This window comes from Budorcas taxicolor, chromosome 1 (genome assembly GCF_023091745.1).
Source record: "Budorcas taxicolor isolate Tak-1 chromosome 1, Takin1.1, whole genome shotgun sequence".
Lineage (NCBI taxonomy): Eukaryota > Metazoa > Chordata > Mammalia > Artiodactyla > Bovidae > Budorcas > Budorcas taxicolor.
This window is the reverse complement of record NC_068910.1, coordinates 98,912,212-98,927,588: the sequence shown is the minus strand read 5'-3', so window position 1 is coordinate 98,927,588 and position 15,377 is coordinate 98,912,212. Positions and strand designations below refer to the sequence as shown.

Here is a 15,377-nt window from a genome sequence, read left to right as displayed (position 1 = left end):
CTGTTCCTTGTGAAAGCTGTCCAGTGGCAGATTTACAAGGTCTTTGATTTAAAGGGAGCCAAAAATGAGGGGGTGGGAAAAGCTCTGCATACTTTTTTTTTCAATGTACAAAAACAATTCAATATCATGATCCAAGGAGATGATTAACATTGTTAAGGCTGTATATTCAAGCACTGTATGTTAAAAGAGCAATGGTGTGGAATTTACACGGTAATAAATGTCCTGCATTATGGATGGTACGGTAATTAAAAAATGATGCTTTTGACAGCTGATTGTTGGCATACACTGGCTACGGATAGCAGTACGATATGGAAGTTAATAAAGGTAGCAGAAGATGGTAGAAATGAATTCTGAAAGATGATAGCCAGTTTTCTCCAGCAGCCAGCCTGGTACATAAAATTCAGAATCTTGGCCTGCATTTTAAATGAAATATTCTTTTTTTTCTTCAGCATTGACTTGGCTGCCCTCAGCATTGATAATGGCTGTGTCAGCATCTGGTGCATCTTCAGCTCCTTTAGCTTCATTTGTTAAATATGTTCCTGTGGGTGTTGGAAGAAAACCATGTTAGTTTTGTCAGAGTGGTAAAATAACCAGTGTTAAAGTCATATTCATTTAGGAAGAAACTTATGCCAGATTTCTTATATGTTGAAACATATTCTGAGGTGTAAGAAACCATACAATTCACCCTTCTAAAGTTGTACACTGTCTTTTGGTTTTCAGGTGTATGTTGCAGATGAAGCTGTATGCAGGTTAACTAGAAGCAACTGCCAAACTGGCATGGGTAATGAGTACTTTGATTTATTTAATGATGGCTACAGACCATGTGATCCACTCATCTGTAGCAATCAGGGCCCTTTGTTCAGATGTTAATAATGATCACATCAAATGTGTCAACATTCATTTTAGTAACTCCATTTAAAAGTAGATTATACCAATAGTTTTCTACCTAACCCATTGCAAAAATATCACATATTTTCCTCATTAATATGGCCACATATGTGTCCATAAACTTACAAACAGAAACATTACCAAATTATTAATATTAGAGTTGCATTTCAGTTCTAGAGATATACTACAAACTCGCTCCCATATTTTTTTTTATTTTCCTGACCAGTGATTCACTCTGTGACTTCTGGCTATTGGCTAAGTATTATTTTGCTAAGCCAATCCAACTTTAACGTTGAGTAAAATAATTAAGAATTCTCTGAAATAATTTAGTATTCAGATCTCTCAATTTCAACCCTCATCACACACACACACACACACACATAGAATAATATTTCATGATGAGGCTAATCTTTAGAATTTTTTTTTGAAATTTAAGAATGCCTTATTATATATAACCTACCTTTATGTCTTGCCAGATATCGTCCAAGCAAAAATATAGAACAGAGAGTGACAAATACAACTACAGCCACGATTCCTCCTATAAGAGCATGATCAGGGCCAGTCTGGCCAGCCAGAGCATTGGGATCTTGAAAAAAGAGAAAAAAATATTGTTTTAGTGTGATTTTAGACATAGACTACATATCTGCATTAGAATGAGTTGTTTTGGAAAGTGGCACATTAAAATAAAGTTTTGGTTTTTTTTTTTAACGTGCATTACACCAGTCATCTAGTCAACAGATATTGAGGAAATAAAATTTGACACATAAATTACCATTGCCACTGAGTTTACATTTTAAGGGAGAGACAGTAAACAAATATACATATATGACTTTGTATAGTTATATGCCTTTTCTTTCTCCTCTTCTCCACCTGAAAGTATGTGTAGTTTTAAATGTGACAAACACAACTATATCATTTAAAAATACAATTATGCATAGGAAAGGTTGGGATTAGAGATTATAACAATTATACAAATATACAAATATTATAAAAATTATACATATATTATTATTTTATACAAATACATTATACAAATATCATTTAAAGCTGAGGAAACTGATGAATTCCCTAAGGGAGAGAGTCTAGATAGACAGCAGAAAAAGTCTGAAAATGGAGACCTGAAAAGTTCCCATATTTAAAGTCTGACAGAAGTTGCTTCCAGCAGAGAAGATTGAGAAGGAGAGAAAAGTGGGGTAGGAAGAGATCCTGGTGAGCAAACAGTAATTGATTAAAGGAAAGATCATTTTGTAAGGGGGGGGTGGTGTTACAAGCTGTGTTGTATTATTGATTGAGGGAGGAAGATGAATACTCAACATTGAGGATTAAATGTCTGTTGCACTTGTAGCTTTAAGGGAAGTGGTTGGAAATATTAGATTACTGATATACTTTTACATTCTGCTTTTGTTAAGATATTATAGGAGAGAGCTGAGCCTAGTAGAGGATGGCCAGTTTTCAAGCAGAAATAAAAAGATCAAAGGAAGCTCAGATGTGAGTACTTAAAAGTTTGGAAAAATAAACTATTTATAAAAGTTGCATAATAAGAGATAAAACTAAATGAAGTTTTGAGCAACAAAACATACTAAGGCTCAGCTCTGTGGCAAAGGTCAGATTGAGTATACTGCCTACCATCCAGGGTCCATTGTGTGCATAGCTTCAGGAGAACTGCGTATAGTCTACAATCTACAAGAGAGTTTCAGAGGGAGATAGGAAATAAATAAATTAGGTCTGGTAATTCCACATTCAAAAAGTCTTGAAATATGGTTATAGGTACAAGAATCTGACAAATAGATTAGGAGTCTACTTTGTTTTTAATGGAACTACTGTACCAAAGAAGCCTGTACCTAGTTAGAAAAGAAATAAAAAGAAAGAAAAGTCTGATAATTGAACAATCAAAAACGTCTAGACTACCAAACGTGGTGAAAACAAGAAGTGGCCTATAAGACCTGTGTAGTCCCCATGAGAGCATATGACCAAACACCCACTTTCAGTGTGGCCACAGAGCATGACTGACAAGGCTGAACTTCCTGTAAGATAGACTTGGAGGAAGGCAAAAAGAATGATCAGAAGAGAAGCTAGTTTCTTTAGGGACTATAACTGTTGCCAAGGCAAAGGGAACTTTTCATGCCAGTCTGAAATATTTTCATAATTATTATGGATCAGTGACCACTCGGTGTTTCCCATTATTCCTCTATTTCCAAAAGAGAGCACTTATATTAAGGAGGACTTTTCCTGGAGCTTTTCTGGTAGCTCAGCTGGTAAAGAATCCACCTACAATGCAGGAGATTCCTGTTTGATTTCTGGGTTGGAAAGTTCCCCTGGAGGAGGGCATGGCAACCCACTCCAGTATTCTTGGCTGGAGAACCCCATGGACAGAGGAGCCTGGTGGGGCTACAGTCCATGGGGTTGCAGAGTCGGACAAAACTGAGCAACTAAGCACAGCACAGGGCTTTTCCTGACTCTGTTCTATCACTGTATTTTGTACATGGGGTGGAAAAGAGCACTGAAACTTGTGTTTTGGTTCATTTATCCCTGAGCTAATGCATTTGGAAATGATGAAAATAATTGTGCATATTTGAGGACCTTGGTCATGGAGCTGGGTACACAAGTTTGATGGGACTCTAGGTTATCTCTTTGGACAGGATAGGACAATGGTTTATGTGACAAAAAGAAGGTAAAAAATATTTGGTGATCAGAAGGCTAATATGGGCAGAGATTTCTAGCTGATAACAAATTTGCTTCCTTTATTTTTCAGTGCACAGAGCTAGACATTTACCAACTTCACTGGCAGTTGCATCTGAACCATACGATTTGTGTTCTAGACAGGTGAAGGAAGGCCCAGCTAATAAAAATCTCCCCCATGTAACCATCCAGAGTGATAGCAGGAGGTATGAGTTGAGATTAAGAGAACCACAAGAATAAGTCAGGCCACAGGTCACTGAATCTCCACCTGGAAGAAAATTGTTGCCCAACTAATAATATGGGCATCATCAGACTGCTTGAGGAGAAAAATAAAACCTTTATTTTCAAACACTGAACATTGAAAAAAGTAAAATTGTCACAGCAGCTATTGTTAATTTAGCTTCCTATTATACACAGGAGGAAAAAATAAATCTGCCATTCCTCTGAATACCCTATTCCTAGCTTAGATATATCAGAGTCAGTTTCAAATTCCACCTCCTGCTCAGGTTCCCAAATTCAGTTCAGTTCAGTTCAGTTGCTCAGTTGTGTTCTATTCTTGGTGACCCCATGAACCACAGCACACCAGGCCTCCCTGTCCATCACCAACTCCCGGAGTCCACTCAAACCCACGTCCATCGAGTCAATGATGCAATCCAGCCATCTCATCATCTGTCATCCCCTTCTCCTCTTGCCCTCAGTCTTTCCCAGCATCAGGGTCTTTTTCAATGAGTCAGCTCTTCGCATGAGGTGGCCAAAGTATTGGAGTTTCAGCTTTAGCATCAGTCCTTCCAATGAACACCCAGGACTGGTCTGCTTTAGGATGGACTGGTTGGATCTCCTTGCAGTCCAAGGGACTCTCAAGAGTCTTCTCCAATAGCACAGCTCAAAAGCATCAATTCTTTGGTGTTCAGCTCTCTTTATAGCCCAACTCTCACATCCACACATGACCACTGGAAAAACCATAGCCTTGACTAGATGGACCTTTGTTGGCAAAGTAATGTCTCTGCTTTTAATATGCTGTCTACGTTCATCATAACTTTCCTTCCAAGGAGTAAGCGTCTTTTAATTTCATTGCTGCAATCACCACCTGAAGTGATTTTGGAGCCAAGAAAATAAAGTCAGCCACTGTTTCCACTCTTTCCCCATCTATCTGCCATGAAGTGATGGGAGTGGATGCCATGATCTTCATTTTATGAATGTTGAGCTTTAAGCCAAATTTTTCACTCTTCTCTTTCATTTTCATCAAGAGGCTCTTTAGTTCTTCACTTTCTGCCATAAGGGTGGTATCATCTGCATATAAATATGTCCATTTCATTTGCTAAATATCTCTCAGAACTGAGCACCTTTTTGGAAGCTGTGAAATTGCTCTTGCTAGTGCATCTGTACCTGTCTTCTTTCCTGAAGGTAAATTCTGCGAATTGGTATTGCTGGATCACAGAATGTAAACATTTTAAAATAATTTTGATTGTCTTTAGTCCATTGTATATTCTTGTCTCCTTTTTCAAAGATAAGGTGTCCATAGGTGCGTGGATTTGTCTCTGGGCTTTCTATTTTGTTCCATTGATCTATATGTCTGTCTTTGTGCCAGTACCATACTGTCTTGACTGTGGCTTTGTAGTAGAGCCTGAACTCAGGCAGGTTGATTCCTCCAGTTCCATTCTTCTTTCTCAAGATTGCTTTGGATATTCGAGGTTTTTTGTATTTCCATACAAATTGTGAAATTATTTGTTCTAGCTCTGTGAAAAATACCGTTGATAGCTTGATAGGGATTGCATTGAATCTATACATTGCTTTGGGTAGCATACTCATTTTCACTGTATTGATTCTTCCAATCCATGGACATAGTATATTTCTCCATCTATTAGTGTCCTCCTTGATTTCTTTCACCATTGTTTTATAGTTTTCTATATATAGGTCTTTAGTTTCTTTAGGTAGATATATTCCTAAGTATTTTATTCTTTTCATTGCAATGGTGAATGGAATTGTTTCCTTAATTTATGTTTCTATTTTCTCATTATTAGTGTACAGGAATGCAAGGGATTTCTGTATGTTGATTTTATGTCCTGCAACTTTACTATATTCATTGATTAGCTCTAGTAATTTTCTGGTGGAGTCTTTAAGGTTTTCTATGTAGTGGATCATGTCATCTGCAAACAGTGAGAGTTTTACTTCTTCTTTTTCAATTTGGATTCCTTTTATTTCTTTTTCTGCTCTGATTGCTGTGGCCAAAACTTCCAAAACTATGTTAAATAGTAATGGTGAAAGTGGGCACCCTTGTCTTGTTCCTGACTTTAGGGGAAATGCTTTCAATTTTTCACCATTGAGGATAATGTTTGCCTGTGGGTTTGCATATATACCTTTTATTATGTTGAGATACGTTCCATCTATTCCTGCTTTCTGGAGAGTTTTTATCATAAACGGATGTTATATTTTGTCAAAGGCTTTCTCTGCATCTATTGAGATAATCATATTTTTTTCAACTTTTATTTTATTTTTTTTAAATCTTTTATTTTTCAACTTGTTAATGTGGTATACAAGTGGTGCTGGAAAAACTGGTCACTCACTTGTAAAAGAATGAAACTAGAACACTTTCTAATACCACGCACAAAAATAAACTCAAAATGGATTAAAGATCTAAACATAAGGCCAGAAACTATAAAACTCCTAGAGGAGAACATAGGCAAAACACTCTCCGACATATATCACAGGAGGATCCTCTATGACCCACCTCCCAGAATATTGCAAATAAAAGTAAAAATAAACAAATGTGACCTAATTAAACTTAAAAGTTTCTGCACAACAACAGAAACTATAAGCAAGGTGAACAGACAGCTTTCGGAATGGGGGAAAATAATAGCAAATGAAGCAAGTGACAAACAACTAATCTCAAAAATATACAAGCAACTCCTGCAGTTCAATTCCAGAAAAATAAACGACCCAATCAAAAAATGGGCCAAAGAACTAAATAGACATTTCTCCAAAGAAGACATACAGATGGCTAACAAACACATGAAAAGATGCTCAACATCACTCACTATCAGAGAAATGCAAATCAAAACCACAATGAGGTACCATTTCACTCCAGTCAGAATGGCTGCAATCCAATAAGTCTACAAGCAATAAATGCTGGAGAGGGTGTGGAGAAAAGGGAACCCTCTTACACTGTTGCTGGGAATGCAAACTAGTACAGCCACTATGGAGAACACTGTGGAGATTCCTTAAAAAACTGGAAATAGAACTGCCTTATGACCCAGCAATCCCACTGCTGGGCATACACACTGAGGAAACAAGAATTGAATGAGACACATGTACCCCAATATTCATCGCAGCACTGTTTATAATATCCAGGACATGAAAGCAACCTAGATGTCCATCAGCAGGTGAATGGACAAGAAAGCTGTGGTACATATACACAATGGAGTATTACTCAGCCATTAAAAAGAATACATTTGAATCAGTTCTGATGAGATGGATGAAACTGGAGCTGAGAAGTAAGCCAGAAAGAAAAACACCAATACAGTATACTAACACATATATATGGAATTTAGAAAGATGTTAACGATAACCCTGTATGTGAGACAGCAAAAGAGACACAGATATATAGAACAGTCTTTTGGACTCTATGGGAGAGAGTGAGGGTGGGATGATTTGGGAGAATGGCATTGAAACATGTATAATATCATATATGAAATGAATCACCAGTCCAGGTTTGATAGATGACACTGGATGCTTGGGGCTGGTGCACTGGGATGACCCAGAGGGATGGCATGGGGAGGAAGGTGGGAGGGGGGTTCAGGATGGGGAACACATGTATACCTGTGGTGGATTGATGTTGATGTATAGCAAAACCAATACAATATTGTAAAATAATTAACCTCCAATTAAAATAAATAAATTTATATTTTTAAAAATTTTAAAAAATAAAATAATTTTGATAAACTGCCAAATTACATTGCATAAAAATTGTATAAATTCATCCTCCACGAAGATTTCCCATATAGTATTAACAGCAGATACTCCAGGAAGTTCAGCAGTAAAGAATCTGCTGCCAATGCAGAATATGCAAGATATACGGCTTCAGTCCCTGGGTTGGGAAGGTCTTCTAGTGTCAACCCACTCTAGTACTTTTGTCTGGACAATTCAATGGACAGAGGAGCCTGGTGGGCTACAGTTCTTGGGGCCACAAAGAATCAGACACAACTGAGAAAAAATGTCTAATATAATATTGAAGTGTTAAATATTAGTATTATTAAATTATAAGCTAACATAAATGTGTCTAAATATATATATTTCCCACGTTACTGCATTAATTTTGTACTATTTATGAAATCTATTTTCCATTCAAAATTTATGTATGTTTTAATGGCTGTCTCCATAAAAATGATTAACCTTTTAAGCTGCCTGTTTTTATATACCTTCATTTTATGGTCTTTTCATCCATAGATACATCTACAATTTTATGTAATCAAATCTATCAAAGTTTTGTATTATGATGTCTGACTTGTGGATCCTGATTTGAAATGCTCTTGTAATGATAATATTATACATAAGAATGCTGTTATCATCTAACACTTTTATTATTTTATTTTAATCTATCTAAAATGTATTTTGGTCTGTGATTTGAGACTGAAGCATACAATGACTTTAATTCTTCTTTGACAGACAGTTGTATCCCACATTATTTCTTTCATCAATAATTTTGTCACTTACCATAAGTTAGTTAACCATAGAGTTACTTTTACAGTTTTCATTGATCTAAAATTAGATAAAAAAAGAAATTCATATCAACCCTTGATCATATGAACCACACATCTTGTCAAAAGAAAATTTCATGATGACAGTATCTTTGATTCTTGAATATCTGAGAATTAGTGTATTGTCAATAACACTGAACTAGCTAAAGAATCCCTGGTTTTTATCTTTTTGAATTGATAATAATGAAAAACAAATTGTTAGTGTTTTGACAATTGGTTTTGACTCCCTTTCCTACTAAATAACTCTGAAATCATTTGCATTTATCTTGTTTCCTTCTCCTCAAAGATAAATCTGAAATCGTTGACTTTTTTTAAGTAACCTGCATTTTTCACATTATTGCTATTGAAACATTTGGGATTTGCTCCATTATATTTGGATCTTTTAGCTGAATATACTTTGTACTTTGTCTCTAGTCAGAAGTTTGCTTTGCTTGCAAACATACTTTTTTATTAAAATCAGTTAAGATCATTTGCTTTTGACTTATGATTTTTTTTTCCACTCTATTTTTGATTAACAACTGTTCTTTCCATTCTCTTTCTTGGAAAATTGAATTATATACTGGTAGAAACTCCAGCAATGTCAAAGAATGCTCAAACTAACTCACAATTGCACTCATCTCACATGCTAGTAAAGTAATCCTCAAAATTCAACAAGCCAGGCTTCAGCAATACGTGAACCGTGAACTTCCAGATGTTCAAACTGGTTTTAGAAAAGGCAGAGGAATCAGAAATCAGATTGTCAACATTCGCTGGATCATCGAAAAAGCAAGAGAGTTCCAGAAAAACATCTATTTCTGCTTGATTGACTATACCAAAGCCTTTGACTCCGTGGATCACAATACACTGTGGAAAATTCTGAGAGAGATGGGAATACCAGACCACTTGTCCTGCTTCTTGAGAAATCTGTATGCAGATCAGGAAGCAACAGTTAGAACTGGTCATGGAACAACGGACTGGTTCCAAATAGGAAAAGGAGTATATCAAGGATGTGTATGGTGACCCTGCTTATTTAACTTCTATGCAGAGTACATCATGAGAAATGCTGGACTGGAAGAAGCACAAGCTGGAATCAAGATTGCCGGGAGAAATATCAATAACCTGAGATATGCAGATGACATTACCCTTATGGCAGAAAGTGAAGAGAAAATAAAAAGCCTCATGATGAAAGTGAAAGAGGAGAATGAAAAAGTTGACTTAAAGCTCAAATTCAGAAAACTAAGATCATGGCATCCGGTCCCATCACTTCATGGGAAATAGATGGGGAAACAGTGGAAACAGTGTCAGACTTTATTTTGGGGGGCTCCAAAATCACAGCAGATGGTGACTGTAGCCATGAAATTAAAAGACGCTTACTCATTGGAAGGAAAGTTATGACCAACCTAGATAGCATATTCAAAAGCAGCGACATTACTTTGCCAACAAAGGTCCATCCAGTCAAGGCTATGGTGTTTCCAGTGGTCATGTATGGATGTGAGAGCTGGACTGTGAAGAAAGCTGAGTGCCAAAGAATTGATGCTTTTGACCTGTGGTGTTGGAGAAGACTGTTGAAAGTCCCTTGGAAAGCAAGGAGATCCAACCAGTCCATCTTAAAGGAGACCAGCCCTGGGTGTTCATTGGAAGGACTGATGCTGAAGCTGAAATTCCAATAGTTTGGCCACTTCATGCAAAGAGTTGACTCATTAGAAAAGACCCTGATGCTGGGAGGGATTGGGGGCAGGAGGAGAAGGGGACAACAGAAGATGAGATGGCTGGATGGCATTACAAACTCGATGGACATAAGTTTGGGTAAACTCCGGGAGTTGGTGATGGACAGGGAGGCCTGGTGTGCTGTGATTCATGGGGTCACAAAGAGTAGGACTCGACTGAGTGACTGAACTGAACTGAGAAACTTCATATTTTATGTTCCATGTATGTCTTTCCCTCTTTCCTATTTTAAAAATTATTTTACTAATTTTGTGTTTTGCTGTATCACGTTTTCCAGGCTTGTTGTCTGTTTAGATGGTTTTACTTTCTATCACAATTTTTCCTTATTTCTTCCTAAAGGTTTGTTATTCGCTGACTTTGGTTTAACCACACCATCTATTTAATATCGCTCTGTTCTTACTTAGTGAATATTTTAACTATTTTTATATGATTGACAAGAAAAAGTGATAGTTTGACAATATTTTTCTCATTTTAGTATAATAATTCTATTTAAATGTCTGGGACAATGATTTTTCCTGGTATGCATGTATTATTTCTCTTATTGCACTCATTTTTCATGGGATGCAGATTGAATTTTAAAATTATGTTTACACATCATTGCATTTTCTTTTCTTATTTTCATTCTTAATGTTGACATGTTCAGAAGAGGGATTCTCTTTCCTGAGGCTGGTGTTCATTCCTGCTCAGTTGTAATGCCATGGACCACTGCAGCTACAAAAGAGATTTTTGTAACTGTTAGATGAATCATATGACATCTTTAACTAGTGAATGGTTTGAAGAAAGTGCCTTGAGATGTAAATCACTCTTGGTGAAAGATTTCATTGATTTTATACACTTTTGCTTAAAATCTTCACTTTCATAGTAAAGTTTCAGATAACATGTAACCTATCACCCTTTTTTGTACAATTTATACAAAGAAAACTTGATAGATTAGAATTCACTTTAGATCAATTAAAATTTATTATGTTCATTATTGAATATTTTCACATGCATTTATATAAATAGAAATAAGGCAGAAAAAATCATAATATTTATATATATTTGACCTTACTGATCAGTGTTCTGCATATATTTTTATAATCTATAAAAGAAAGATTTCAACCGTTAGCCTTCATCTCATAAAATAAATCAACATATAGTCCTAGGATTTTTAAGATTTCAAAGCTAGCATAGTTATAGAGACTGCTACTTTGCATGTCTACTTGTAAATCTAGTTTTTCAAGCTAACACTTTTGGTTATGTTCTTTATTTTTCCCCCATAACTGTTAGAACTCAAAGTCTATCCTTAATTTCTATTTTTAGCAACTGAAACAAGTGATTGAGACTTAGGACCAGATAAATATCACTTGAACAAGGCAGAGATAATATATAACATAAATGGCTAAGTCTCAGTGGGAATCTCTCATACATCCTTTCTCTCATCCCTCTCCTACTGGCATAGCACTGAAAAGATGAAGTATAACCTTCTGAAGTCTCTGTATAGGTTTCAGAGTATGTATTATTATTCAGATAAAAATTTCCTGTGTCTTTAAAGACCATTATTCATTATCAAGCATTGACCTTAAGACTTGCTGGAGTTAGCCTGTTAACATGGGAGCCAGTAAATTCCAATAGATTTGGCAATATATTAGAAATCTTTTGTACTTGAGACAATGCACAGAAAGTGAATATTGTGGAATTAAAACTTTATGAGGAGTAAATCCTTGGTGGTCTAGTGGTTAGGACTTCATGCTTCCACTTCAGGGGGTACTGGTTTGATCCTTGGTTGGGAACTAAACTTCCACAAGCTGCTCAGTAGAATAAAAAAAAAAAAAACTTTTTGAGAATAAAATCGTTCAGTTACGGTTACTGGACTCTCAATAGAGGATTCCAAAGAGACAATCGTGTTAAATAACAATATTTGTGATTAGTAATTATGGCATTTAGAAGAGTAGAAAATAACCTTAAAGTATAATTTTATTTAACAATCATAATATGGACAAGTACTAAACTATGTGGGGATTCCCAAGTGGTGCTAGTGGTAAAGAACCCATCTGACTATGCAGGAGACTTAAGAGATGCTGGTTCGATCCTCAGGTTGGGAAGATCCCTTGGAGGAGGGCTTTGTAACCCACTCAAGTATTCTTGCCCGGAGTATCCCATGGACAGAAGAGCCCTGCAGGCTACAGCCCATGGGGTCACAAAGAACAGGACACATCGGAAGTGACTTAACACACACAGCATGCCCTAAATTATTTAATTATATCTCTAAAATCATTGCTGGGGTTTTCTACCATCATGTGTCTAATCTGTCATGTTTTGTTCCTATAAATAAGAAGTGAAAACACTAAAGAAAGAATACCTAAGTTTCCAAGGTCAAGCAAGGAGAAATTAAAAACACTGCACACTTTTTAATCCAAGTATTAGAATTATTTTACAAACATATTTTATTATACATGATTTTTCATTGTAATAAAATGGTAATGAAATGAAACTTTTATGTAAATATTTTAAAATTAAGTTCTGAGACGATTTTTTTTTAATGATGATCCTTATATAGTAAAATAAATGTTTTCAAAGCCAAACTTGGATTATCAGTTATAATTTATTTTAATATTTTTTATATCACTTTATTTTTTTATTTTTTAAAATTTAAATGTATTTTAATTGGAGGTTAATTACTTTACAATATTGTATTGGTTCTGCCATATATCAACATGAATCCGCCATGGGTGTACACATGTTCCCCATCCTGAAACCCCCTTCCATCTCCCTCCCCATACCATCCCTCCGGGGTCATCCCAGTACACCAGCACCAAGCATCCTGTATCGAACCTGGACTGGTGATTCGTTTCTTATATGATATTATACATGTTTCAGTGCCATTCCCCCAAATCATCCCACCCTCACTCTCTCCCACAGAGTCCAAAAGTCTGTTCTATACATCTGTGTCTCTTTTGCTATCTTGCATACAGGGTTATTGTTACCATCTTTCTAAATTCCATATATATGTGTTAGTATACTGCATTGGTGTTTTTCTTTCTGGCTTACTTCACTCTGTATCATATGTGTATTTATAAATATATCTCTGGTATTTTGTTACAGCCTGCACTAATACAGAAACTATAATATGCTGTTTTTCATGTATTAGCTCAGTTGAATTATGTGAAAATTTCAGGTGATGGAAAATAGATTTGGGGAATTCTGGAAATATATTTTCATCCCCAGCCAATGGCCTACAGACAAGTAGAACACCTAAGACTGCACAGATTATGCACAGGTCCTTTATGTGACCTACAAGTAATTCATTTGTGCATTGTATTAGGTGCTGCAGTGAGTTGCATTACAAACCTTGTCCTCTCTCTGCTCACACACCAGTTTCATAGTGGTTAAGATGCAGTGAGTGATGTCAAGAATATCAGATGAAATCAGAATTGGGGTGACACTCTGTTGTACTATGTTGTACACAAAGAGAAAAAAAGTGGTAAATGAAACAGAAAAGTCAGTGAAATTTTTTCAAGTAGAAGATATTGCTCACAAAATCCAGGAGTTACAAATCGTTTACACCAAACCTCAGAGAACTTTCTACTATCAGATTGGCTCTGAGTGGTTTTCTTTCTTTTTCTTTTTTTTTCTTTTTTTTTGGTAGGATAATTAGAAAATCCTGATTTTCTTTATTTTTTAATTTTTTTTTTATTTTTATTTTTACTTTATTTTGCTTTACAATACTGTATTGGTTTTGCCATACATTGACATGAATCAGCCAAGGGTGTACATGATTTCCCAATCCTGAACCACCCTCCCACCTCCCACCCCATATCATCTCTCTGGATCATCCCCATGCACCAGCCCCAAGCATCCTGTATCCTGTATCAAACATAGACTGGCGATTTATTTCTTACACGATAGTATACATGTTTCAATGCCATTCTCCCAAATCATCCCACCCTCTCCCTCTCCCACAGAGTCCAAAAGTCTGTTCTATACATCTGTGTCTCTTTTGCTGTCTCATATACAGGGTTATCATTACCATCTTTCTAAATTCCATACATATGTGTTAGTGTACTGTATTGGTGTTTTTCTTTCTGGCTTACTTCACTCTGTATAATCGGCTCCAGTTTCATCCACTTCATTAGAACTGACTCAAATGTATTCTTTTTAATGGCTGAGTAATACTCCATTGTGTATATGTACCACAACTTCCTTATCCATTCATCTGCTGATGAACATCTAGGTTGCTTCCATGTCCTGGATATTATAAACAGTGCTGTGATGAACATTGGGGTGCATGTAACCTCATCTTTAGAATGTGAATACTTCTTATTTTCTAGGATTGTCAAAGACTATGTGCTGTCTTTCATGAAGGGCTTAGAAGGATATCTGACACATTGTAATATATGCACTATCTAAACACTAGTTAAATGAGGGAGAAGAAGTTGGAAAGTATAACCTTCTGTGTAGAAACTACATGTTTCTTTTTTTGGTTTTTAGAAAGATTCTTTTAGGACTTTGACTCTATGCAGTAATGGTGAAGCTTTCTAAGCTTCTGAATGTTTGAAAGATGTGGGGATATGAATAGCAGAAGATTTGTTTAACATGAGAGCATGGGATAAAATGAATCTTATGGGAGTCTGACAATGGATGATTAAATGAAAGAATAATTTATTGAATATTTAATCTGTGCCAGGTTCTGTATTGCAAATGGCTTACTTTATCCAATACATGTAAAATGTTGACTTAGAGACTCACAGTTATTGTTAACATAAAGATTGAAAAACTCTGGAACACTTTGCCTAAGCAAGTTTTGGGATTAACTTTTTGAAGAGTTTTTTGAAATTATTATGAAAATTAGTTTGTAAGATGTGTCAGATGACTCCTATTTTGAGAACAAGAGTTTGTTGAGGCAATTTTTCCAGGCATTGTATCTTTTCACATAATTTCATTCTCTTTTCTTCTGTCATGAAGAGGAATTCAACGTCCATCCATGCTAAATGACCTTCCTGCTGGTGCTAGTTCTTCATTCACTGAGATATTCTTCTTTCCTTTTGGGTATGTGAAGTCCAAACAACAGTGAGCAGTCTCCATGCCAATCAGCCATGAATTACTTCATTCAGAAGCTTTTTATCTTGAATTAATTCACTTGCTTTAGTTTTATCTTCTCCAAAAGATATAAGGTTTCTTGAAGATAAAAGTTGGGTCTTACAAAAGCAAAGAGGAACTGAAGAGACACTTGATGAAGGTGAAAGAGGAGAGTGAAAAAGCTGGCTTAAAACTCAGCATTTTAAAAAACCAAGATTATGGCATCCAGTCCCATCACTTAATGGCTAATAGACGGGGAAAAAAATGGAAACAATGACAGACTTTATTTTATTG

The 15,377-nt window shown here is 35.9% G+C and overlaps 1 protein-coding gene across 1 annotated transcript in view; it reads right to left on the bottom strand.

Moving 5' to 3' along the window:
* Positions 1-420: 420 nt before the first annotated feature.
* The window catches only part of CADM2 (cell adhesion molecule 2), a 391,593-nt gene continuing 376,636 nt past the window's right edge, over positions 421-15,377 (bottom strand). Inside the window, exons 9-10 of the mRNA XM_052638191.1 lie at positions 1,349-1,474; positions 421-539 (exon numbers count right to left, since the gene is read on the bottom strand). Of these exons, the coding sequence (XP_052494151.1) occupies positions 421-539; positions 1,349-1,474 (245 nt within the window). The remainder of the gene's footprint in view (positions 540-1,348; positions 1,475-15,377) is intronic.